This window comes from Urtica dioica, chromosome 8 (assembly GCF_054948205.1).
Source record: "Urtica dioica subsp. dioica isolate 48M chromosome 8, U.dioica_male_clone48M_v1_H2, whole genome shotgun sequence".
Classification (NCBI taxonomy): domain Eukaryota; kingdom Viridiplantae; phylum Streptophyta; class Magnoliopsida; order Rosales; family Urticaceae; genus Urtica; species Urtica dioica.
Window position 1 is genome coordinate 49852307 of NC_142763.1, and position 25319 is coordinate 49877625.

The window sequence follows — 25319 nt, forward strand, 5'->3', positions numbered from 1 at the left end:
TTTGTTAACTCAATCTCAATAATTAGTCGCAGTAACGAAAAAAATAACAATAGTTAATCTTACCAACGAAAACAAGAATACTTAGTTAATCTTATTAACTAAAACAAGAACGACAATTAATCTTATCAACGAAAACAAGAACATCAGTTGATCTCTATTATAGGGTGAAAATTCTCCCCTCATAATTGAACGTTTACAACAATCAAATCAAGCCCACCAAAGAAACGCTGACTCTCATCAAAGATTCAAACCTCATAATCAGGCCGAACGCGCTGCTTGGTTATAGTTTTCGAGACCTGATTTGGAATATGATCATTTTATTTTGCATTAATTTGTGTTTGTTTGAGCATCATGTCTTGCATATATGTATCTTGTAGTACTGCGTAGACTAGATTCCGTGGCTTCGAGTCCCCGGATTGGTATAGGACGTTTTGGTGGTTCAAGTCTCTGACGTTTAGACACGAGGTTTCGTGGGTTCGAGTCCCTGGACTTATACATCTTAATCATATTTTGTTGTTATGTGATGATATATCTAACTTTGATGTGATGATATATTTTTCTAGACAAACCTACTTGTTGTACGTTGTGAAGCTAACAGTGCAGGTAAGATATCATAATTGACTAATCATAAAACGTAGAGGATGGTAATCGTTCCCTGCTAAACTTGCAAACTCACCTCCTTCCTTTTCCCCCTCAGGAGTCGTTCAGTGTGACGTATCAGGGGGAGGAGCATCTTGGCTAAGACAAGGCTCGAGAATTAGCTTTCTAGACTCTAGTTAGCGCCTATTTTTTTGTTGTAAATCTTGTAAGTATGAGTTATACTTTTGAAAACTAATGGGTGTATATATTCTGATGAGAAATGTAGAGTTTAGTCTTATTTTGGTGTTACATTTGTGGGAATGTAAGGTTTATGTCTTTGTGTGGTTGTGTAATCAAGGATTTTGTCCTGAAGTGAAATACCTGGTAATATAAAAGTTGTCTCGTTGTGGTTTTCGGGTTCAAGTTGTTTGATTTTATAACATGTTTATTTTATTTTATTTCAATCTTATTTTTGAGTAACCTCTATGGAGGGGCGTTACATGCTCTCTTCGTGCTGGTTGTTCTTAAACTTCTTCGTGGCCTGTTCGAGCTCATGGTTAAGGGCTTGGACTCCCTCGGAGGACGAGATCTCGGAGTCGGTTTTTACGATGAGCTTCGTGAGAGATCAGAGAGAAAAGAAGAAGAAAAGGAAAACTGAACTTTTCTCATTCAATTAAAAAGATGCAGAGTACAAGATATATATACAGTGAAAACTAAACTAACTAACTCTATGTAAAACAACGACAAGTCGTTTACACAAAGAAAGTAAAACGACAGAAGAAAGTAAAACGACAGGAAATAAAATTAAGCAAACAAATAACTTGCTTCCTACGCTACCTATCAAACATAAACCAAACAACTAAACGACTTCGCTCAATACTCCCCCTCAAGATGGACTTGAGGAAGGATGAAAGAGATCCTTCAAGGACAGCTTGGACATGATAGAGGATAACGCCGGAGCTGGAAGTGGTTTTGTAAACGCATCAGCTAGTTGATGGTGTGTTCGAACAGGTAGGAGTTTGAAATCACCCAGCTGTAGATGATCCCTGACAAAGTACAAATCCACTTCGATGTGCTTGGTGCGCTCATGAAACGAGGGATTTGTAGCAATGTGCACAGCGGCTTGGTTGTCGCAGAACAAAAGAGAAGGACCTTGTTCTGGGATTTTTAAATCTTGGAGAAGCTGCTTCAACCACAAGACTTCACTTGCCGCAGCCGCTAAAGCTCGATACTCAGCCTCAGCTGAGGAGCGTGAAACTGTATGATGTTTCTTCGATTTCCAAGCAACCAGGGCACCTCCAAGAAAAACGCAGTATCCAGTCACTGATCGCCTTGTATCAGGACACGTCGACCAATCAGCATCAGAGAACCCCTTCAATTGCGTCGGTGAGTCTGCCGGGAACATCAAACCAAGCCCTGGAGACCCTTTGAGATAACGCAGAAGATGATGGACCGCACTGAGATGTGTATCACGAGGTGCCTGCAAGAATTGACTTAATGAGTGAACTGCATAGGTTATATCAGGGCGAGAAATAGTCAAATACAAAAGACGTCCTATGAGACTTCTATAGTGTTTGACATCATCTAAGAGAGCCCCATCAATGTTATTCATGTTGGAATTGATCTAGGGTTTAAGAAAAAGATTAAACGCTTCGGGAAGCGGCGGAATTTTAAAAAATTTCTTTACAAGTAAAAACAGTTTTTACTAACCTAGACAAAGAGCAAGTACATGTAATTAAAAACTAATATGAGCTAGAAGTTTACTAACCTTTCTTGAAGCTTGAACTTTGAAGAAGCTTTTGGAAAGTTTGCAACGCTCGTCTCCCCTCGCAGCACGTCTCTCTTTCTTTCCTCGGCACCTCGAGCAACCACGAAAGTTTCTATCACTAAATCACTCGAAATAAAGGAATTAGTGAGTGGGCACTTTTAAACACTACGACTTAAGAATGAGTCTTGAAGTCGCAGAGCTAAACACTAGGTCGAGTGAGGACCTAGGTGCCAAAACAAGAAAAATCGAAAATAAACTAGAGAGAGAGAGAGAGAGGAGTTTCGGCCAAAGTTCTAGAGAGAGAGTCTCTCAAATCTCTTAAACTTGGATGAATGAAATGTGAGGAAATGAGGCTCCTATTTATAGGAGAGGTCTCACCTTCAATAAGGTAGTTTCCTCTTCTATAGAATATCACATATTCATGAGCCAATTTCTTATTTTCCCTATTGAGACACTCGGCCAACAAGGGCTTCTAGAAGCCTTGATTTGTTTCCAATTTTGTTCATGGCTTGCCTTTTCTCTCAACATGGCCGAAGTTCCTTATGCATCCTTATGCAAATTTGTTTCCTCTTTTTCTTTTGGCAAGTATCTAAATACATTTATGCACAAAATAAACTCTCCTATTTCTCTATAGGGTAGGCGCCCAACATGTCTCTAGAAGGAGCTTCTAGAAGCTTCTTCATTTATTCATGAGAACATGAAAAAGGCCCATTAAGAATTTTCAATAAAACTCTTATGAAATGAAATTAATTCACGAGGCCCAATGATCAAGTCATGGCCGAGTGACATTAAGTCATCAAATGAACTTGTCAAAAAATTTATTGACATTCATTTAATCATTTTGTCTCAAAAGACAAAAATACCCTTTTGACTATTTTCGTTCTCGTTTTGACTTAGCTTCCAGTTTAACTATTCCTATCGATGTGATTCGTGACAGTGACCTCATGGACCCAAATGAACAAAGCTTGAGCTAAACACTTGGACTCAAAAGTTCACAAACATTTTCCAAGTTTAGCTTAATGCCAACTGACTCCACTAAAGAGCTGACACTGAAAATCTCTCGGTTCAAATGAATTTATTTTCTACTCAAGAATTCACCTAATTATAATGAGCGGATCCACTGAATATTATCTATGTTTACCCTTCATGAATGTCATAAGCTAGTCGGGATTTACTAAATTACCATTTTACCCTTCTAGCTGTTATTTCCTCAACTCCTTTGTCGCTTGTGAATAAGTTAGAAACAATGTATTGACGAGGAGCTAACAAGTCACATTGTTTCATCCAAAAGAGTCAGGACTCAATTTGGACACTGGCCAGTTCATTTATTCACACTCCAAGGAACAAAGCATGAGGTGACATACATTGCATTTCAGCAATCTTGTACATGAATTCCATATCTATGAGAACTTCACAAAGTTACTCATGACATACTCACAACTTAGTACTTCACCAATAGGCCCTGTTCGGAATCACATAGTGAGTCCGAACTCTGACTTTCTCAAATGAGAATACTAAGGTGTGAAATGACATGTCTCATTTCAGGATTAAGGTAAGCATGATGCAATTCATACATAGTGACTTCGAGACATAAGAGGTTAAATGGTTTGTTCTTATCTTGTCTCTAGAAGTGCACTGGTCAATTCAGTACCTTCGGAAGGTACCTAGAAGAACTATAGAGTCCCCAACTCTCAATGCCTCATAACCAGACATCATAGATTCTTCTAACAATCGTACTGAGGTCAATAGTCCTTTGACCCTAAGATTGCGAATATATCGTTTTAAGCAAACTACGAAGAGTTTGTTCATGAAAATCTACATTTGTCTCTTCGTAAGTTGTTAAGTTTGTTTATGGACTAAAAGACTAAGGTTTTATCATAAAGCTTCAAACAAAGAAAGAATGAATGAACGTTTCAACTTTATTAATGAATGAATAGGCAATTACAAGCAAGAGTCTTCATGAGACTTTATTACATCAAATGTACAAAATAAAGATTACAACTCTTCTTTTGGGCACCATTGACAACAATTCAGTGTATGTCGAGGTGCCATTGGGGTTTTGACAGGCTTGGAATCCAGGAAACCATAGTCTTCAAGTAACTGAAGAGTGTAATGCCTTTGATTGATAACAATCCCAGACTTTGACCTGGCAATCTCAATGCCTAAAAAAAACTTCAAGGGGCCAAGATCCTTGAGTTTGAACTTGGAATGCAAATAGGTCTTAACAGAGTCAATAACAGAAGTATTAGGACCAGCAACCACAATATCATCAACGTAGAGAAGAATGGCAACAAAAGTATCAGATTGTCCTCTAGTGAAAAGAGAATAATCTGATTTGGATTGAGTAAATCCAGCAGCTACAATAGCATTTGTGAAGGTGATGTTCCATTGTCTGGATGCCTGCTTCAGACCATAAATTGATTTATGCAATTTGCAGACAGGTTTCCCAGCAAGCTGACTAGTACCCTGATACTGCTGCTCCCCCTGAAAGGAATAACCCATAGGTAAATCCATATATACTTCTTCAAATAGCTCTCCATTTAGGAAAGCATTATTGATATCTAATTGTGCTAAAGCCCAGTTTTGGGAGGCAGCAAGAGCTAATAAAACTTTAACAGTCACCAGTTTGGCGACTGGAGAGAAAGTTTCAATAAAGTCAACTCCCTGTCTTTGATTGTAGCCTTTGGCCACTAATCTGGCTTTATGCCTGGCAAGAGTCCCATCTGCATTAAATTTGTTAGTATAGATCCATATGCAACCTATAGCCTTCTTATCCTTGGGCAAGGGAACAACATACCAAGTGTTGTTATCTTCCATAGCACTTAATTCCTCATGCATAGCTTGTTTCCAATGAGGGAAGTTACAAGCTTGATGATAAAACTGAGGTTCAAAATAATCAGAAACAGACAGTGCAAAGGATTTATAGGCAGTAGAAATATTATCATAACAAAGGACTTTAGACAAATGATGAGGAGATGGATAGAGTACACATGTGGTTGATTGTGACAAGTTGCAGTGATAGTCCTTTAGGTGTGTTGGTGGAGCTCTAGGCCTTACTGATCTTCGAACAACAGTGACTGGTTCTTCCACTTCCAAGGGTGGCCCCGGATGTTCAGAGTCATGGCTTGGAGAAGAAATCATTTCTTGTGTATGTGGTTGACTTGAGTGTGTTGCTTGGTCAGTGGAGTCCATATATGGAATATGTGTGGTGGTGGATGGTATAGGCAGTACCAAATCAGGAAAAGGATCAACCTGCACTTGTCTTTGCATATGATCATGAAAAGGATAAATATGTTCATGAAACACTGCATCACGTGATAGAAAAATTTCTCTAGTCAATAAATCTAACAACTTGTACCCTTTAACACCTGCAGGATATCCTATGAAAATGCACTTGCGTGCTCTAGGTTGGAACTTGGTTCTGTGAGATTTCAAGGTTGAGGCAAAAACTAAGCAGCCAAAAACTCTTAAGAAATCATAATCAACAGGCTTGCCAAACAGAATATCATAAGGGCATTGGTTAGATAACAAAGGTGTAGGAGTTCTATTGATGAGGTAGACAGATGTAAGAATGCATTCAGACCAATACTCAATAGGAATGTGTGACTGAAAGTATAAGGATCTTGCCACATTGAGGAGATGCTGATGCTTTCTTTCTACCACAGAATTCTGCTGTGGTGTTTCCACACAAGAGAATTGGTGTACAATACCTGCCTTAGAAAAAAAAATCAAAGAACACTAATTCCTTGGCATTATCAGAACGAAATTGTTTAATAGTAGTAGAAAATTGGTTAGTTATCATGGAACAAAACCGAGGGATAATGTGATGAACATCATTTTTATTCCTCAGGAGATAGATCCAGGTAAACCTGCTACAATCATCCACAAGAGTCGAGAAATACTTGTAACCAGAATGTGATGTCACAGAGTAAGGACCCCATACATCACAGTGAATGAGGTCAAAGGTCTTACTAGCTAAATGATTATGAGAAACAAAGGGAAGACGTATCTGTTTAGCTAGAGGACAGATATCACAAGGAACAAGTTTATTAGTGGAACTGAATTGTAACTGGTTTTTCAAAAGATCAAGTCTCTTATAAGAGAGATGTCCTAATCTATGATGCCATGTCTGAGAAGTAACCATGTTGATGCAGTCATTGTTGTCCTTTTCCAACACGTATAGGTCATGAACCATATTACCCCTGCCAATCTTCATCTTGGACTTGATATCCTGTATCACAAATTCATCATCTGAGAATGTGATGGTGACCTGAGAATCTCGGGTTAAAGCACTGACAGAAAGTAAATTAAATTTGAAACCAGGTAGATAAAGGACATCTTTGAGCACAAGGTTTTTATCAATCCTAACATCACCTAAATGATGAACAGGGATGACAGTATGATTAGGTAAGGTGACAGTGGAATTGTGCAAATTCCTAAAATTATGGAAGAAACTCTTATGTGCACATATGTGTCTAGAGGCTCCCGAATCAAGAATCCAAGAAAAAGGAGTTTTAACGGTACAACCTGTGCTGTTAAGATAACAATAAGAACCTGTACTCATGGTGGTCATATTGATGTTGTTGGTGCCTTCAGATTGTGCTTTTGGCATGATGAGCTGGTTGGAGAGTGCATTGATGAGCTGGTGTATCTGGTCTGCTGATAGGTTGTTCATGGTGCTTGTCGCTCCATTGTTGTTGACCTCATTGAGACCAGTGGATCCTTCTGCGGCATTAGACTTGAATCTTGATTTGTAGCCAGGTGGAAATCCATGCAATTTGTAGCACTTGTCAGCTGTGTGGCCAGGAATTTTGCAGTGAGTGCAAATTGGCCGATCTTTCTTGTTGGTGGATTTCTTCTGGTCATCTTTCACAGCCATTGCAGCTGAATTGGAGATGTCTTGGCCTCCTAGGACATCATTGCTCAGCGATCTTTGTTTCTCCTCTTGGACAGCCATGGCAAAGACTTTATTGATTGAAGGCATTGGATCCATCAGGAGAACTTGACCACGAACGTTGTTGAAGGACTCATTCAGTCCCATCAAGAACTTCATTACATACTCATCTTGCACAAAATTGATGAGATCCTTCGATCCACCGCACGAGCAAGGGCAATCTGGCCTAAAATTAGCTAGTTCTTCCCAGAGGATCTTCAATTTGGTGAAGTACATTCCCACAGTCATCTGATCTTGCACAAGATTCATGATGGCGCGTCTGAGTTCAAAGATCCTAGGCGCGTTGCTCTGTTGGAATCGTTCTTCCAGATCTTTCCAGATCGCCGCCGCTGAATCGTTGTAGATGACGCTCGATGAGATTTCTTTGGAGACAGAATTAAGCATCCATGCTATGATGATATCGTTGTTCCTTGTCCAAGAAATGAGGCGATTCATATCAGTGGCGTTTGGCTTCGGGATAGATCCATCGACGAAACCGAATTTGTTCTTGACAGACAAAGCGATCTTCATCGATCTTCGCCAGGTGGGATAATTGTCACCAGTGAGGGCTGTGGTAACCAAAATCTGACCTGTGGTGTCTGTATGATGAAGAAAAAAGGGATCTAGGGTTTCTTCATTAGCAGTCCTTCGTGAGGTAATTCCTGTAGCCGAACTATGGATCGTTGGATCTTCAGCCATAGTTGGAGGAGACGAAGGAGAAAGGTAAAATCAAGGATCTGATCAGACGAAGGAAAGCTTGGTCGGAGCAATGTGCTCTGATACCATTTTACGATGAGCTTCGTGAGAGGTCAGAGAGAAAAGAAGAAGAAAAGGAAAACTGAACTTTTCTCATTCAATTAAAAAGATGCAGAGTACAAGATATATATATATATATATATATATATATATATATATATATATATATTTATATATATATATATATAGTGAAAACTAAACTAACTAACTCTCTGTAAAACAACGACAAGTCGTTTACACAAAGAAAGTAAAACGACAGAAGAAAGTAAAACGATGGGAAATAAAATTAAGCAAACAAATAACTTGCTTCCTACGCTACCTATCAAACATAAACCAAACAACTAAACGACTTCGCTCAATATCGGTTAAGAATTTGTGGCGGTAGATTGTTTTCGTTGAACATCATGCACGTGAACCCTAGCTCGCCGCATTTCTTGCAAGCGCTGACCATGGCGGTCTAGGCCACCACATCCTACAATGGAATCTCGCTGTATGCGCGGAAAGATGAATAGAGATAGCCCGTCTTGGCGTACATCTTGACCAGCCTGTTCTAAACGTGAGGGTTGGCTTCGAGGTCATGCTTTATCACGACACAGTGGGCGAACGACTCGGCCTCGTGCGCCGAGACCCGAGTGGAGGCTCGGACCATGAAGTTGAGCATGAAATTGTGGAGGTAGATTGTTTTGGACATCACATTAGCGTCCTCAAACGGCATGATTATAATTCTTCGGTTCTTTGCTTCAATGTCGTCGACGTGGGATTTAGGGCTTTCGGTGCTTGGCTTCTTTGAAGGCTGGTGGTGAAGAAGAGCTTGCTTGAGGTTGGTGCTGACTTGACTTCCCATCTTCACAATCCAAAGCTCAACCATCATTATTGAACACATCATCGATTTCTTGGAGAAATCAACTAGAAAAAGGCCGAACAAGATAAGCTACATTTATTGGCTATTTCCTTCAAAGAAATGATATTTTGACCAAAATTTTAACTTTCTCTTGTGAATACGCTAGTTACTTACAAATCTCTTTATTTCATTATATTATTCAAAAAATCATTATATATTAATAATTTATTTAAATTGTAAAAGTAATGTCAAACGTTTTCTAATATGAAGTTTAGTAGTTTGATTTACAATGATTTATTCATTTTTTAATATACTCAATGATGTTAAATGATCAAATATTATATAAAACAAATACTTGTTATTTTATAGTATTGATCTTATTTCTTATTATTATTACAATTTATAATATGGGAAAATTACGTTAGTAGCTCAATAGTCGAAGTTTTATTTTATTAAAAAATAGTTCACCAATCCGCATTAAATTATATTAATTAAAGAGTTAATTAATTAATTTTTTAAGTTAATTTAATAAATGAAATTTGAGAGCATCGATCTACATCGGGAGGTTTGAGTCCCTAGACCAGCCCTAGGTCTGAGTCCAAATCTGAATCCGAGTTTGACTGAACTCAATCTAGCATATCTCTGTAAATTTTTCACAACCATGTTCATGGTTAGGGTTCTCACGAGACTGGTCGTTGGGATGCGATCGGCTCAGCTGGGTTCCGACGGGAATGCATTCGCTTCATATGCATAGTGGAAATATGGAGGAGGTGGTTGGGTGGATCCACGATTGCTCTGACTTGTCGATAAAATAATGGGACGAGTTTAGCATATTCATTGCGATCCTTTGCGAGCAGATTTGGTCGACGATGAACAAATCTGCCAAGACGGGTGTAAAGTATGGATTCACAGTAATTAAATTCACGACGATAGTCAAAGGAGTGTTGGTGCCATTTATCTCTTTCATTAACAAAGATGGTGACTTGGTACATAGAGGAATACTCTCAAAAGAAGACAATTTTGATTCAAACTTGGAATTTTATTGATTTCTAAAAAATTACAATCATACACCAGCAAAAATAAAAGAAAAAAAAATTGAAATCTTAGTTCAACTTCAAATACATTTCTTAAAAATGTGATCTATAAGTGATCATGTGATCAATAATTGGATGGCCGTCAGAAAAGTTGACAGAATGATTAAGGATTACGACAAGAGAAATTTCATTTTATGGATAAAAAAGTTAACAAAATATCGATATTATACCTCATATTTTAAAAATATCCAAAAATAGAATTTTGTCTCAATTTCGAACACAAATACCATTTTGAACAAATAAATCAATTTCACTTTCACTCTCTCTCTTCTCAATTTCTCATTCGGTCTTTCACGTTTGATTCCGACGAGATATAACTAAATTCGACGATATAATATACCATAGTGTACGATAATGTACGATGTTATACGATAAAATTCATACTTTTCGGGCATTTCAAGCGGAAAAAGTCAAATTCACGTGAAATTTTGTCATTCTAGGTTATCATAGCTCGTCGGATTCCCTCGTATCTCGTCGAATTTAGTTATATCTTGTCGGAATCAAGTGTGAAAGACCGAATGAGAGATTGAGAAGATAGATAGTGAAAGTGAAATGCGTTTATTTGTTCAAAAGGTATTTGTGTCCGAAATTGGGAAAAAAATTAATTTTTAGATATTTTTAAAATATGAGGTCTAATCTCGGTATTTTGACAACCTTTAGATCCATAAAATGAAATTTCTCTAGGACAAGGGTGGGTTGTTGGAGTCGAGGAGGGTAATTATTTCTTAATTTTTATTGTAATAGATTAAAAAGTGAAGCATGTTGCGGGGATAGCTCAGTTGGGAGAGCGTCAGACTGAAGATCTGAAGGTCGCGTGTTCGATCCACGCTCACCGCAATATTCTGTCTTTTTAGCCGAGTCCATAAGAAGCCAGTTTTCAGAAGGGTTTTAGAAGTTAAAAATCCTACTAGTGAAGCCGTCGTTTTTGTTTTCCCACCAAAAGCAAAGCAATGGCGGTGGTGGAGGAATGGCGTCTCGGAAGCGGGGAATACGTGGGCGAAATATCGGCGCTCTGTCTTCTCACCGATCCTCATCGTCTCTCTTCTCTCCCTTACCTCATCGCAGGTACTCTTTCTCTTCGGCCCTTACTCGCTCTCTCACGTGCTCTGATTTTCTAACTCCCGCCTAACAGGCTCGGGCTCTCAGCTTCTGGTCTACGACTTGGAACTCGGAAAGAAAATCGCGTCTCTCCCCGTATTCCAAGGCGTTCGCGTCCATGGAATCTCGTGTCTCCCTTCTCGTCCTCCGACCATTGCCGTCTTCGGCGAGAGGAGGCTCAGGCTCTTCACCCCGACCTTCGATAATGGCGTTGAATTCACTATGTTGCAGACCTTGCCTAAGTTCGGAAGCTGGATTTTCGATGTTTGCTATTTCCAGGTAACACCACCAAAAACTACATTTCACTCTCTTTTGATTCCATTCATCCATTCACTTTTTCGTGTGTTTTCTTTGAAAGTAGAGGACGGAGAGTCATTTAGCGATTGGACTCAGTGACAACTCGGTCTGTGTTTGGGACATGTCCATCTCTAGCGTTGTTCTTCATGTCCGATCTCTTGGTTGGTTCTCTCATGCACATTTTAGAGGTGGTTCTATTCTCGAACATAATTGTTTTTTTTTTTATTTTAACATTCTCTGTGTTTGATTTTAGAAAAGAGTCTTCTATATTCAATGCGGTTGTGGGGTGACAGTCTCGAAGCTCTACGAATAGCATCTGGAACTATCTATAACGAGGTGGTTACTCTTTATTTGCTTTCGACTCTTTTGGTGGTTATGATTTGCCTTAATTTCAATCTTATTGTCACTAACTATAAATGATTAAACGAAACTTAAAATTTAGGATTGGATCACTTATTCACCCCCAAGGGATAAGCAATAGATTGGTCATCTAATTTTGTATATTTTTTTGTTTTTGTTTTTTTTTTAAATGGGGCTTGGGCAGATCATCGTGTGGAAAGTTGTTCCTCAGATTAATAGAATTCACAACTCTCTTCAAGATTGCAAACCGGAGTACAAAGCTGTTCATACATGTAAACTAGTTGGGCATGAAGGCTCAATTTTCCGGTTAGCATGGTCTTCCGACGGATCAAAACTGGTCTCCGCCTCTGACGATCGTAGGTGAATCTTTAACCTTCACACATTGCACTGGTTTTCCATACCGAGCTTATGATTTGCTTTACTTTCTTTCAAAGGGAGAAAAAATATTGTCATAATTAATTTCTTCTTTGATAAAGTGCCCGTGTCTGGGATGTTAATATGGGACCAGAAAATCATGATGAACTTTGTGAGTCTGTTGGCCTTGTCCTTTTTGGTCATAGTGCGCGAGTTTGGGACTGCTCTATTTTCGATTCCGTAAGTATAAGTTCACTATCATTAACTCTCACGTAGTTCTATTTTTCATTTCTAAGATTTCCTCAGCAAGTTCGAACAGGGAGTTTCTTTTTGCTGCTGTAAATTTAGTTTATAAATGTGGAATATTAATTCTACATTTTTTTTTTCTTTCTGTTTCTTGCTCTCTTAAGTTGATTGTCACGGTAGGTGAAGATTGCACATGTCGTGTTTGGGGTTTGGACGGTAAACCACTCCACATGATCAAGGAACATTTGTAAGTGGTTTATGTATAATATTTTTGTTTTTGTCTTTTTTTTTTTTTTAAGAGTAAATGGCGGCAAAAATACTTAAAAGTTTTATGCTGGATACACTTGGCTACCCATTTTTTTTCTCGGCGGGTAAAATACTTAATGTTGGTTTCTAGTTCCACTTCCACCGTTACTACTTTGACCGTTATGTTTAGCGGAAGTCCACTTGTCACAATCTTGTGATGATGTGGTTTTAAATGAAATGTTTAATTAATAAATATTAAAATCAGATAAGAAAAACTCATACACACACCAACACTGTCACAATCCTAATGATAGTCTCTCTCTCTCTCACACACACACTCACACTGTTATGAACCCGGGATTTCGATCTCGTGATGGGAGCCGTTGTGATTTAATTGTCGGAAAATAAGAATGCTAAGAATGCAAAGCTCCACCGGAACCTAACCTCTTCTCGTTTTGAGAGAGATTAAGCTATGTGGTTGGAGGCTACTTTCACTGATAAAAGAGAGACCCATATACAAGTAGGTCTATGGACAATTCTGGAATAATATAATTAAACCCTAATTGCCTAATTAAAATCCTAAATTCGTAATAATAAAAATGCATAATTAAAAATAGGAATTGCAAGATTTAAATAGCCTAATTTCATACTTAAATAGTCTAATTTCCATAAATAAAACTCCTAATGGCTGAGTATGTAACACACACTGTTTGGAGACTTGTATTCAGTATTGTCAAAATCATATAACTACATTATTATTTCAATATACTTGAATTCAGCTTTTGGGTCACATTTACAATTTATGTATCGAAGATGATTCATTGTATTTGTTTTTTGTGTTAAGCCCTTGCCGGTTGAAATGCTGTAATCACATTAAATTTCAACTTCTGTCTTAATTTTCCGTAATGCAGAGGAAGGGGTATATGGCGATGTCTGTACGATCCAAAATTTTCACTTCTAATTACTGCTGGGTTTGACTCTTCAATCAAAGTTCATCAGCTTGGGAACACTTCACTTCCGGGAAGTTTAGATGGACATTCTGAGGCAACAAGTAGCAACCAAAATAATATATACACAACTAGAATACCTAGTTTGCTGGAACCTATTGGACTCGTGGATAGGTAATATATGATTGCATGTTATAATTCTTTTTTAGAAGGAAATTAGATGGGGAACATGCTGGTTACTCTGGTTGAAAAATACTTAATTTGGTTGATCTAAACCCTAAACTTTTGTATATATTGCAGACTTTTCCATGTCTTTCATGGTTTGAATTTTCTTTTATTCATTTATTATAGAACTGATTATGTTGTGGAATTTGCGCTTCTGTATATCTGCAGTAAAAGCGAATATGTTCGTTGTTTGCGCTTTACATTGGAGGACACACTTTATGTTGCCACAAACCATGGTTTATTGTATCATGCTAAATTAGTAGATACTGGAGATGTAGTTTGGACAGAGATCTTCCGAAATCGAGAAAAGGTGCCCATTGTTTGTATGGACTTGCTGCCAAAAGTGTTTAAGACTGGCTGCGTTAATGAGGATTGGATTGGTGTAGGAGATGGTAAAGGAAACATGACTGTTGTTAGAGTTATTAGTGAAGTTTGTTCACCTAAAGCAGATATTACCATAACCTGGTCGGCCGGGCAAGAAAGGCAACTCTTGGGCACTCATTGGTGTAAGCCACTAGGTCATAGGTATGACTGATGTTCTCAAATAATCAACTTTAATCATTTTCCCCACATTTTGGCCATGCATGACTAAATTTAAGATATCTTATTATCGATCAATTCCCCCTGGACGCAACAATTGGGGCCACTGGGGTAGTATCCCGGTCGAAAATGCCACGGCCTCATGGATATTAGTCGGGTCTAACTCGGATACCACAGTTTAAAAAAAAACAAAAAATGTTCCGTGACTTAATTTTTTCCTTTATGATGTATTCTGTGCTAATATTTGTCTTTTTGTTTTTATGGGATTTATCATGTAGTTACATCTTCACTGCGGATCCCAGAGGAACATTAAAGCTATGGAGACTATGCGCTGATTTCCAATCTTTTCCTCGAAATGTTGGAGAATGTTCTAATGTATCCTTCATCGCAGAATTCACGTCATCTTTTGGAACACGAATAATGTGTCTTGATGCTTCACTTCAGGATGAGGTATACGATTAATTTACTGAATATGAACAATCTACTTTTTGCCAAATATTTCATAGATGCCGACCAAAGATGACCTAAAAAACCTTGATTTACCCTAAACATTTTGATTTCAATTGGATTTCCATGAAATGCCAAAGCAAACAAATGAAAACTGACACACGAAAAAGAAGATAAATGTTTTTTTTTTTTTTTTTTATTTTTTTATTTTTTTATTTTTTATCTCATACTCATTCTGAATTGATCTTTGATTCGGCGAACTTGAATGCTACATGCTGGTTTTGTTTGTTACTTGCATAGCTCAGTAATATTCGCATCGAATTATGTTATAAAATATCTTGATCATAATTCATATTTGATTAAATGTTGTAGGTGCTGGTATGTGGAGATAAACGTGGTAATCTAATTCTGTTTCCTCTGTTGAGAAGTACGTTGGTAGGCTCAGATGTTTCATCACATACAAAAATATCTGCCATAAGTCATTTCAAAGGGGCTCATGGGATCTCAAGTGTGACCAGTGTTTCTGTTACACGACGGCTAGCTAATCCCATTGAAATATGTTCGGTATGATTTATCTAAAAGGGTACTTATATATTAATAGTTTTATCTTAGAATCTAGTTGTAGCAGAAGGTTCTCTGTTTGAGAATATTCTTTCTTGGTCAGACTGGAGGAGATGGTTGCATATGTTATTTGGAATGTGATAGGGGAGGACAGCCTTTGGAATTTACTGGGATGAAACAAGTGAAAGAGTTGAGTTTGATTCAATCTGTTCACACTGACGCTAACCCTGTTGATGAGTTGTCCAATGCCCACTATGCAGCGGGCTTCACATCAGTTGACTTTATGATATTGAACTTAAAAACCGAAGCAAAGGTACAGTTCTATCTCTCACTTCTCTCTCTCTCTTGACCGGGATAAAGAAAACTAGAATATTTGTAGCTGAGGGTGGTCTGTGTTGGAACAGATTTTGCAAATTCCATGTGGTGGATGGCGACGGCCACATTCTTATTATGTTGGTGATCTACCAGAAGCGAATAACTGCTTTGCATATGTAAAGGTAAGTGTTAGAATATACAGTTGATTCATTTCTCTCCTTAGAATATTGTGTGTAATATAATTCCAGAATATAAGGAATTAATTAGGTTTATTCTGATCTGATCTGATCTCTCCTAATCAGATCAGATCTCCTTGATTTTCTCTAGAAATTATTCTTTTTAGGCTGTATAAATACACCATTCGGAAGTAATAAAAATCATTCAATTTGTTTCCGCAAACATTCTTTTATGGTATCAGAGCCTACTCTGAATACCTTCATTTCCGTTTTTCGCAAACACGTTCCAATTCCATTCCTCTTCCTCATCGTATATGATGACAAACACGAGTGAAATCTCCAGTTCAGCGACAAGCTCTAACCCTGTTCCACCACACCAGACCGAAACCAACCCTTCCCTCATCACAATTCACAAATCGAATGGCCTAAATTACCTTCAATGGTCTCGATCTGTGAAATAGTTCAAGGGAAAGGTTAATTCGGGTATCTTTCTGGCATCATCACACAACCCATCACACAACCTGCAAAGACGATCCTTCCTATCCACTATGGGAGACGGAAAGCTCTATGATCATGTCCTGGTTAATCAATTCGATGGAACAGAAAATTGGGAAAACTTACCTCTTCTTGCCGACGGCCAAATTTGTGTGGGATTCAGTTGTAGACATATTATGACTTAAGGAATGCCTAGCAACTCTTCGAGCTGAAGAACCGCATCCGCGACACCAAACATGGCACATCCAGCGTCACACAATACTTCCAACACCCTCACAGGTCTGTGACATGAATGCGATTTATTTAACTCGTTTTCTTGGAAGTGCACGGACTGGACAAGGAGAGTATTTGACTTTCTCGCAGGGTTGAATACCGAGCTTGATAGTGTACGGAGTCAAGTCGTGAGCCGAGTCCCGTTTCCCAACATCCGAGAAGTGTCATCCGAGGTCATGCCAGAAGAAAGCCGGCGCTATGTCATGATGAATGATCAATCCCCGGCTCCTTCCACTCTTGAGTCCTCGACACTCAACATCAATGCCTACGAGTCCTCATCAAGCCAATCTACGAAGAGGAACAACCGTCCATGGTGTGACCATTGTCAACGACTTGGACACACCCGCAATAAGTGTTGGAAGATTCATGGCAAGCCTCTTGATTGGAAATCCTCAAAAGCTTCTCGAGATGGCAAAGCTCTCAACACCACTGTGTCAGACTCATCAAAACCAATCGAGGCTTCATCAGAATCAAAGCTCTTCACCAAAGAACAACTAGAGCAATTGATTAGTCTCATCAATTCCTCTCAACTAAGCAATACCAACAATATCCCTTCCACTTCACATACCAAAAGAGGTAACATATAGCTATACCGAATCCATGGATCATAGACTCGGGAGCAACCGATCATATGACCTACAACTCACTTGTTTACTCCTCATACTCAACAAGCCCAGGCAACCACAAAGTTAAAGTAGCAGATGGATTGTTATCTCCCATTGCCAGGAAAGGATCAATACCTATATCCCCGGAAACCACTCAAATCTGTCTTACATGTCCCCAAACTTTCATGCAATTTATTCTCAGTCAATAAATTCCTATACAAACATGATTGTGTGATTTACTTTACTCCAACTCATTGTGTCATACAGGATTAGGTATTGGGGAAGATGATTGGCAATGCTAAGATGGTAGATGGCTTATATACCTTCGACACCAAGGAGTCTCCAACGGAAAACCCGACACCCCACAATAGCATATCCTCAAAACAAACAGTTTAGCAACCTGCCTCCTAAAGTCTTCGGGTGTACGGCCTTTGTACATGCTCATAACATCAACCGGGGAAAACTAGACCAACGAGCCATTAAAATTGGCTTAGGCTACTCATCTACTAAAAAAAGTTACAAATTTTACGACCCAACATCTAGAAAATACCATATTAGTGTTGATGTAACCTTCTTCGAAAATCAGCATTTTTACCCCAATACTTCACCTCAGGGGGAGACAAAATTATGATGCTCAGTTTTGGGATTCAGGTCAGAATCATACCTCACCTCCACAAATTCTGAACCCTACAGATCCCAATCCCAATCCTACACGCAGACCCTCATCCCGAACCTACTCCTACTGACCCTAATCCCGAAGCAAGAACAAAAGAAGTACAACCGGGGACATAACCGTTTAAAATCTATGCGCGGAGGATGAACCAAGGAGTGAAGAATTATGAGCCATCTACCATCTCGGCAGTGCCAATCATCACTCCTGACCCACCTGCATTCGAACAAGGTACTATACCCTTATCCATTCCTAAAAAACCGATTGTTAATAAAGACAACATTGAAGAGCTTCCAATAGCCCTTAGGAAAGGAACCATATCATGTACCCGATATCCTATCGCCAATTTTGTCTCATATGCAAACCTGTGTACACCATATATAACCTTTGTGTCTAAACTTGTTGAAGAGGAAGTCCCAAAGTCTATTCGGGAAGCACTAGTTCCAAAGTGGAGAGATGCGGTTTTTGACGGGATTCGGGCCTTGAAGAAGGACGTGTGGAAAGTAACGGAACTTCCAAATGGAAAGGCTACCGTGGGATGTAGATGGCTATTTACTGTGAAGCTTAACTCGGACGGCACCGTAAAAAGATACAAGGCTCGTCTCGTTGCAAAGGGATACACCCAGACCTACGGCCTCGACTACACCGAGACTTTTGCCCTAGTGGCAAAGCAAAATACCATTAGAGTACTCATATCGATCGCTGCAAACCTAGATTGGCCTCTACAACAATTGACGTCAAAAATGCATTCTTAAACAGAGAACTCGAAGAAATCTATATGGACATACCACCCGGTTTTGAAGACGAGACCAATAAAGGCCAGGTGTATAAGCTCATCAAATCTCTCTACGATCTTAAACAGTCGCCTCGAAAATGGTTTGGACGGTTCAACAGATATGTGCAAAGCCTTTGTTTATGCCAAGCTCAAACCGATCATAATGTGTTCTACAAACACTCCAAAGATCAGAAAATATCAGTTATAGTAGGGGTGTGCATGGTCCGGTCCGGTATAAAACCGGTCAAAAAATCAAACCGAACCGATTTAAACGGTTTAAAAAAAATTAAACCGGACCGGACCAGACCAAATAAGGAAAAAAACCGGACCGGACCGAACCGGTTAAAACAGTCCGAACCGGTTTAATATGGACCGTTTAGGATCGTTAGGCCGTTTTAAACCGGACAGTTTTATTTTAGCCTAATTTTTATTTATATTTTTCTTAAATAATACCTGGTCCGGTTTTCTTTTAGACTGTTTTGGACCGATTTAGACCGGACCGTCTTAGACCGGACCGTTTTAGACATTTTTTATTAATTTTTTTTAATTTAAATACTAACTGGTCCGGTTCAGTCTAAACTGCGGTTTAGACTTTTTAGACCGGACCGGACCGTTTAAAAGTTTAAACCGGACCGGACCGGTGAAATTTTAAACCGTTTAAAACCGGACCAACGGTCTAAAAACCAACGGTTCAGTCCGATTTACGGTTTTACCGGTTTTTTTGCACCGCCCTAAGTTATAGTGTATGTAGATGACATAATACTTACCGGCGATGATGTTGAAGAGCTCGAGCAGCTACAGATACTCCTAGCCAAGTAGTTCGAGATGAAGCACCTCGGCCATATGAAGTACTTCATCTGGATGGAAATAGCTCGGTCAAGCAAAGGAATCTCCGTGTCTCAACGAAAATACGTCCTGGATCTGCTAAAAGAGACAGGTCTTCTCGGATGTAAACCAGCAACAACTCCGATGGACGCTAGTGTTAAACTTGGAGGAGCAGAAAAAGGACCATCAAATGATACAGGAAGGTACCAGAGATTATTTGGAAAGCTAATATACTTGGCTCACACGAGACCCGACACTGCATATGCCGTTGGGGTCGTAAGCCAATACATGCATGCTCCATGCCGAGATCATTACGATGCTGTCCTTCGTATCCTTCGTTAACTTAAAGGCTGTCCGGGAAAGGGCCTTTTATTCCAGAAGCATCAGAACAGAGAAGTCCACGCCTTCACCGATGCTGATTGGGCAGGTTCAGCAACTGACCGAAGATCAACATCAGGGTATTGGGCAGGTTCTGCATCAGAGCAATGGCTCAAGGACTTTGTGAAATCATGTGGCTTAAGCGAGTCCTCGTGGAACTGAAACAGCCATGTGACAGTCCAATGAAACTTATGTGCGACAACAAATCTGCAATAAGTATCGCACACAACCCTGTCCAACATGATCTTACTAAACACATGGAGGTTGATAGACATTTCATCGAAAAAAAGATAGAGGAGAAGTCTGCCTACCATTTGTCCCATCAAAGGAGCAAACAGTCGGTATTTTAACCTAGAGTCTTCATGGTCCTACGTTTCAAGAACTAATCAGCAAGCTAGGACCGTACGATATCTACATTCCCGTTTGAGGGGGAGCGTTAGAATATACGGTTGATTCATTTCTCTCCTTAGAATATTATGTGTAATCTAATTCCAGAATATAATGAATTAATTAGGTTTACTGATCTTATTTTATTCTTATCTGAACTCCTCCTAATCAGATCAGATCTTCTTGATTTTCTCTAGAAATTATTCTTTTTAGGCTGTATAAATACACCATTCGGCATTCGGAAGTAATAAAAATCATTCAATTTGTTTCCGCAAACATTATTTTAGTAAGATATACCTAGTTTTCTAATAGCCACGATCAGCTCTAAATCTGACAATTTTGTTATTTCTTCATCAGCATCTACGAAGCTATTCTGTTAATTTTTACTTTTGCATAATACGTACTTTGCTACTAGGATGAAGTCATTCATATTCACAAAAATCTCGTGCCAGAGAGTTGCTGGAAGATATACCCACAGAATCTGCATATGCAATTCCATGGAAGGGAATTGCACTCCTTATGTTTTATCAGCAAAGAATCACCTACAGCAACAAACGCAAAGCCTGGCCTCTTCTCTGGTTCCAGTTGGATTGCTACTGGGTGTGAAGATGGAACTGTAAGGTTGACCAGGTATATGGCTGCAAGTGATTTTTTATGATACACTGAAAAAGTGGTTCTCAGTTTGTAGGTTGCCTGTATGTAGTAGTCTCTTAAAAATCATTACACCCGTGAAATTAGTAACAAGTAAAAAATATATAATCATTATACCCATGAAATTAGTAACAAGAAAGAACTGTTTCAATTCATGACAAGGATTGTTAGTCCTCATCCCAAAGCTGGTAAGCTGTAAGTGTTATTTGCTGTATGGTTGAATTAGGTCTACACCAGGTCTTGAAGGTTGGACGGAATCAAAATTGATGGGAGAGCATGTAGGTGGATCAGCGGTGAGATCAATATGCTCTGTATCAAAGATGCATATGGTTTCAACGCAAGCGACCGCCATAGCTGATGGAAGCGACATACGAATCGACGGCAATGAGTGTCCATTCCTGTTGATATCAGTCGGTGCAAAGCGTGTTCTAACTTCTTGGTCACTAAGAAATTCGAAAACCCAGCACGGTGAAATTGGAAACGGCAGTTCATCGGCAGGGTCATCTTCTATGTCATTCCAATGGCTCTCCACGGACATGCCGCCAAAGAATTCAAGTACTAATAAAATGGTTGGTGTAGCTGATGTTACATCTAGTGTGAACGCAGATGGTAATGATAGAGGTGAAAAGCTGCAGTTAAAATCATGCTCTAAGGACAAATATGAAGATGACTGGAGATACATGGCTGTTACTGCTTTTCTGGTTAAAGCTACAAGTTCCAGGTGTGGTTGCCTTCCACTTATGTCCTGAATCTAGTTCAAGATTTCTTTTCTTTTTTAAATATATTTTAATTATTAATATTGCATTGCAGGTTAACTGTATGTTTTGTTGTTGTTGCTTGTTCAGACGCAACACTAGTATTACGGGCTCTAGTGTTGCCACTTAGACTATGGTAGTATTTACAAAGAAACCTATGCTGTGTTTACATTTTCCTTCCTTTTATTTTCACTGTTTTTTGCTAAGAATTATCTAATCTGTTTCTTGCATGATATTGAAGGTTTGATGTAGCATTACTTGGGCCTCTATCATCACCAGTTTTAGCTTTGCGGCATGTCATTGTTCCACTATGTCTGCCTTCTAAAGGTTGGTCCACTCACAGAAATCCATGAATGTAATATTCCTAGGCATAACATTTTTTTTTTAAACAAGAACCTCTTTATAAAAATATAGGCGAAAACCACAGTTACAAAAATATGCGAACACCACATTTACAGAAAAGATTAGACGGAGAGATGCTCTGGCTTAGGATCTAAACAGACGAACCCAAAAGAACAAAGCAAAATCCGACACAACCACCAAAAACCACCTCAAAAACACAAAAATAAGGAACATTCCTTTGAATAAGGGGGCAAAACCCCAAAATTTAATGGCGGCCTAACACTCTGGCCCATGACTATGTTTGGCTGATGCCCTTTCTGAATGAAAATACTTTGAATAATTCATATTTCCTGTGACCCAAAATATTATTCTGCCAATTGCATAAATGAAGTTTAGATTGTGCGGATCTTGGATCATGGAGATTTATGCTTGCATATACTATATCCAATTAGGCCATATCGGCGTCGAATAGCTATCTTGAAGCTCAAGTTTTCCTTGATTTCATCTTTCTAATGATTTCAGAGTTCTTTTATGAGTATTCCTTGTGTATGCAGTTACATGGATTGCCAATTATATTTTTTGATGGCAGAGTACTGTGGAGATGGAAATGTGTATATTGTTATTAGTGGAGCTACTGATGGAAGTATTGCCCTGTGGGACTTAACTGAGAGTGTCGAAGCTTTTACGCGTCGGATATCAGTTCTTCAAGTGGAGAAGTTCATCGACTGTCAGAAAAGGCCACGCACAGGAAGGGGAAGTCAGGGTGGACGGTGGTGGAGGTCCTTGGGCCGTTACATCACCAAAAATATTGAACCAAGCGTTGTAACTTCTGATACACCTCCTAATCATGAAACCTTGTCCATGGAAGACAATTCCGGCTGCGACACCACTGCTGAGTCGGAAACCGACCCCGATGATTCCGCATCTAAGATATATGAAATACAACCTCTACGTATACTGGAAAACATTCACCAATCTGGTGTCAATTGTCTTCACATCTCAAATGAGAGAAGCTACCAAAGCTTTGATGGTGGTTTCGTTTACAATGTGCTCACTGGGGGTGATGATCAAGCCATTCACAGTCTTGTATTTGCACTCACAGCTAGCCAAGATTTCGAAACAAGGACACTGCTAGACAAAGAGTCGGTCATTGGGCTTGGAAATGGGAAGACTTTTGATCGATCCTGCCAGAGTGAGAGCACAGAGTACAAAATTGTATTATTGTACCATGATAAAGTCCTGTCAGCTCATACCTCTGCGGTGAAAGGTAATTTATGTGTATGAAAACCAGGTCTCCGCTTATAATATTATGGCTAGCATATTACCTATCAACACTTCTCCACAAAGGCAAGAGCTGCCAGTTTGTCTTCTAATCTTTCCACCCATCATTAGGCTCAAATGTTTTGGCAACTTAGTATTACATATCTGACTCCTGCAATTGTTAGATCACTAGTGTTTATTGGATTATTTTTCATTTGTGAAGGTTTGTCAATGGCTCTTAAAGGTCTTCCCCTATATCAAAGATAAATAATTAGAGAGTATTATTCTCTAGAAAGTGTGACCTTTTGAATATTTGTTTAAGCTCGTTTTAAACAATCGTCTATGATGACAAGCCTTAAACCCTTTATGCTCCGTTTTCTTAACAAGTTGTTTGGTGAAGGTATATGGACGGACGGGTCATGGGTGTTTTCGACCGGTCTCGATCAGCGTATCCGATGCTGGAGCCTTGAAGAGCAAGGCAAGCTGTCAGAGTATGCATGTGTCATCATTAGCGTGCCTGAACCGGAAGCATTGGATGCTAGAGCCTGTAGTAGGTAATTAAGTATCACTGTCATCTGTGTTACAAAGTTTAATGTTGTAATTCTAGCGACTAATGTTATTACTGTCTATATAGGGGACACTATCAGATCGTAGTAGCCGGAAGAGGAATGCAAATCGCCGAGTTCTCTACAATTGGTAACCTTCGCTGAGTTGATGGGGTGTCATTTGGTGATGCTATTTCACTAAACCCAGTCAGAGTTGGAGTCTCTCTTTTTCCTCTCCTGGATCTATTTCATTCTTCACCTTCTTCCTCGTTGGTTTTCCCAGTAAATGCTAAAGCCACTTTTGACTCCCAAACGAGGGACCAAATTCTAATAATTACTCTTTGGATCTCCCCAACCTTGCCATGAAAAGGCCACATGCTCTCAATTCGCAACAATTAAGTATGATTGGCGGTGGAGTGGTCCTCCACCATGTCTCAAATAAATACTAGTTTTCGGTTTATCATTTTTATTTTGGAGTGAGATCCGGAATCAATAAAAACACGCAGCACCACCACCATCTACTCTTTAACTCGGACGAATCCTAGTTACTCGAGGTGGATGATGATATCAAGAGTTTCCATTTACTATGTTGGATTTGGTTTAATAGCCACGTCATTGGTACTTTACCGGCAACCGGGTACAACCCAATCTATTTTCCAACAAAATCCCATATCCCTGCCTACATAATAGCGCCTGTCAATGTGTTGTGTTGTGTGGGAGTGAGAGATAAAGAAATATAATTAGAAAAAGATGATCACTTTTTTACATCATAGCCCTGCCTTTCTTCCAACGAACCCCACCAACCGCCATGTCATCAGGAGGATGGCTTGACGGCTTGAGTGCACTCGAGCTCTGCTTGGTTGGTGAGTTGGTTGGTTGGTGAGTTGGTGATGGACTTCCATAATTGACCCCTCTCTCTCTCTCTCTCTCTCTCTCTCTCTCTCTCTCTCTCTCTCTCTCTCTCTCTCTCAATACAAAGGTCTATTCGGTTGGTGGACAAACACAACGCTATTTTCTTCAATATAAGAATTTCGGCTGATATAAAATAACTTGGCGCATTCCTTCATTGCCACTGAAGTTTTTGTATAAAACAATTATACAGGTAAAATTTAAAATAACTTCGAACAAAGTCTATCTAGTCGTAATTAACTATCAAAAGAAAATTATGAGCAGAGAGCTCAAACTCCAAAGAAGTTGAAGAGCGCCGAGGATCGTTAAGCCTGATAATTACTCAACGTAACCAAAAATTCGGAGAAAGTAGTGATTATTTAAAAACGTAGTCAATCGAATGTTTACATGGTCACATAAACTTAAATACCTATCAATTTTCACGAGGCAAAACAGTATTCAAAGCAATTCCAAAGACGGTTATCACCAAATAACTATCAAGTCGTGATAAATCCATGACCTGGCAGTAAAAAAAAGCAAGAGGAGGCAACAGAAAAGCTCTCCACACTCTCCCGTGCTTTACACAATAATATTAATTTTCACATCATGTCATTGACTTTACCTATCATCAAATCAACACATTTACCAATTTTTTATTTATCATCTTATCATTTTAACTAGATCCTT

At 39.1% G+C, this 25319-nt stretch overlaps 2 protein-coding genes and 1 non-coding gene across 3 annotated transcripts; 2 read left to right on the plus strand and 1 right to left on the minus strand.

Moving 5' to 3' along the window:
• Positions 1–1465: 1465 nt before the first annotated feature.
• On the minus strand, positions 1466–7979 carry LOC149390010 (uncharacterized). Its single transcript, XM_089622794.1, has 4 exons — positions 6902–7979; positions 6489–6721; positions 4412–5227; positions 1466–2059 (listed from the first exon to the last, which is right to left on the minus strand). The coding sequence occupies exons 1-4, from the start codon at positions 7977–7979 to the stop codon at positions 1466–1468; spliced, it is 2721 nt and encodes a 906-aa protein (XP_089478920.1).
• Positions 7980–10735: 2756 nt separating this feature from the next.
• Positions 10736–10808, plus strand: TRNAF-GAA (transfer RNA phenylalanine (anticodon GAA)). The gene has a single exon. It is a non-coding gene; the product is annotated as a tRNA-Phe (tRNA).
• Positions 10809–10885: 77 nt separating this feature from the next.
• Positions 10886–24055, plus strand: LOC149390012 (Transducin family protein / WD-40 repeat family protein). Its single transcript, XM_089623721.1, has 20 exons — positions 10886–11036; positions 11104–11348; positions 11431–11527; positions 11620–11702; positions 11911–12086; positions 12203–12320; positions 12491–12573; positions 13484–13693; positions 13913–14269; positions 14563–14734; positions 15104–15295; positions 15396–15605; positions 15697–15789; positions 20607–20821; positions 21069–21563; positions 21653–21733; positions 21839–21924; positions 22529–23206; positions 23600–23753; positions 23834–24055. Exons 1-20 carry the CDS (start codon positions 10922–10924, stop codon positions 23907–23909), a joined length of 3936 nt encoding a protein of 1311 aa, XP_089479847.1. The 5' UTR covers positions 10886–10921; the 3' UTR covers positions 23910–24055.
• The last annotated feature ends 1264 nt before the right edge of the window (positions 24056–25319 follow it).

Coding starts and splice junctions, on each gene's coding strand:
- LOC149390010 (XM_089622794.1), bottom strand. CDS start 7,979: ATGGCTGAAGATCCAACGATCCATAGTTCGGCTACAGGAATTACCTCA. Junction 6,722..6,901: donor TATGACCACCATGAGTACAG/GTTCTTATTGTT, acceptor TTCATCATTTAG/GTGATGTTAGGATTGATAAA. Junction 5,228..6,488: donor ACAATGACTGCATCAACATG/GTTACTTCTCAG, acceptor TTTGAACCTCAG/TTTTATCATCAAGCTTGTAA.
- LOC149390012 (XM_089623721.1), top strand. CDS start 10,922: ATGGCGGTGGTGGAGGAATGGCGTCTCGGAAGCGGGGAATACGTGGGC. Junction 11,037..11,103: donor TCTCCCTTACCTCATCGCAG/GTACTCTTTCTC, acceptor CCCGCCTAACAG/GCTCGGGCTCTCAGCTTCTG. Junction 15,606..15,696: donor ACTTAAAAACCGAAGCAAAG/GTACAGTTCTAT, acceptor GTGTTGGAACAG/ATTTTGCAAATTCCATGTGG.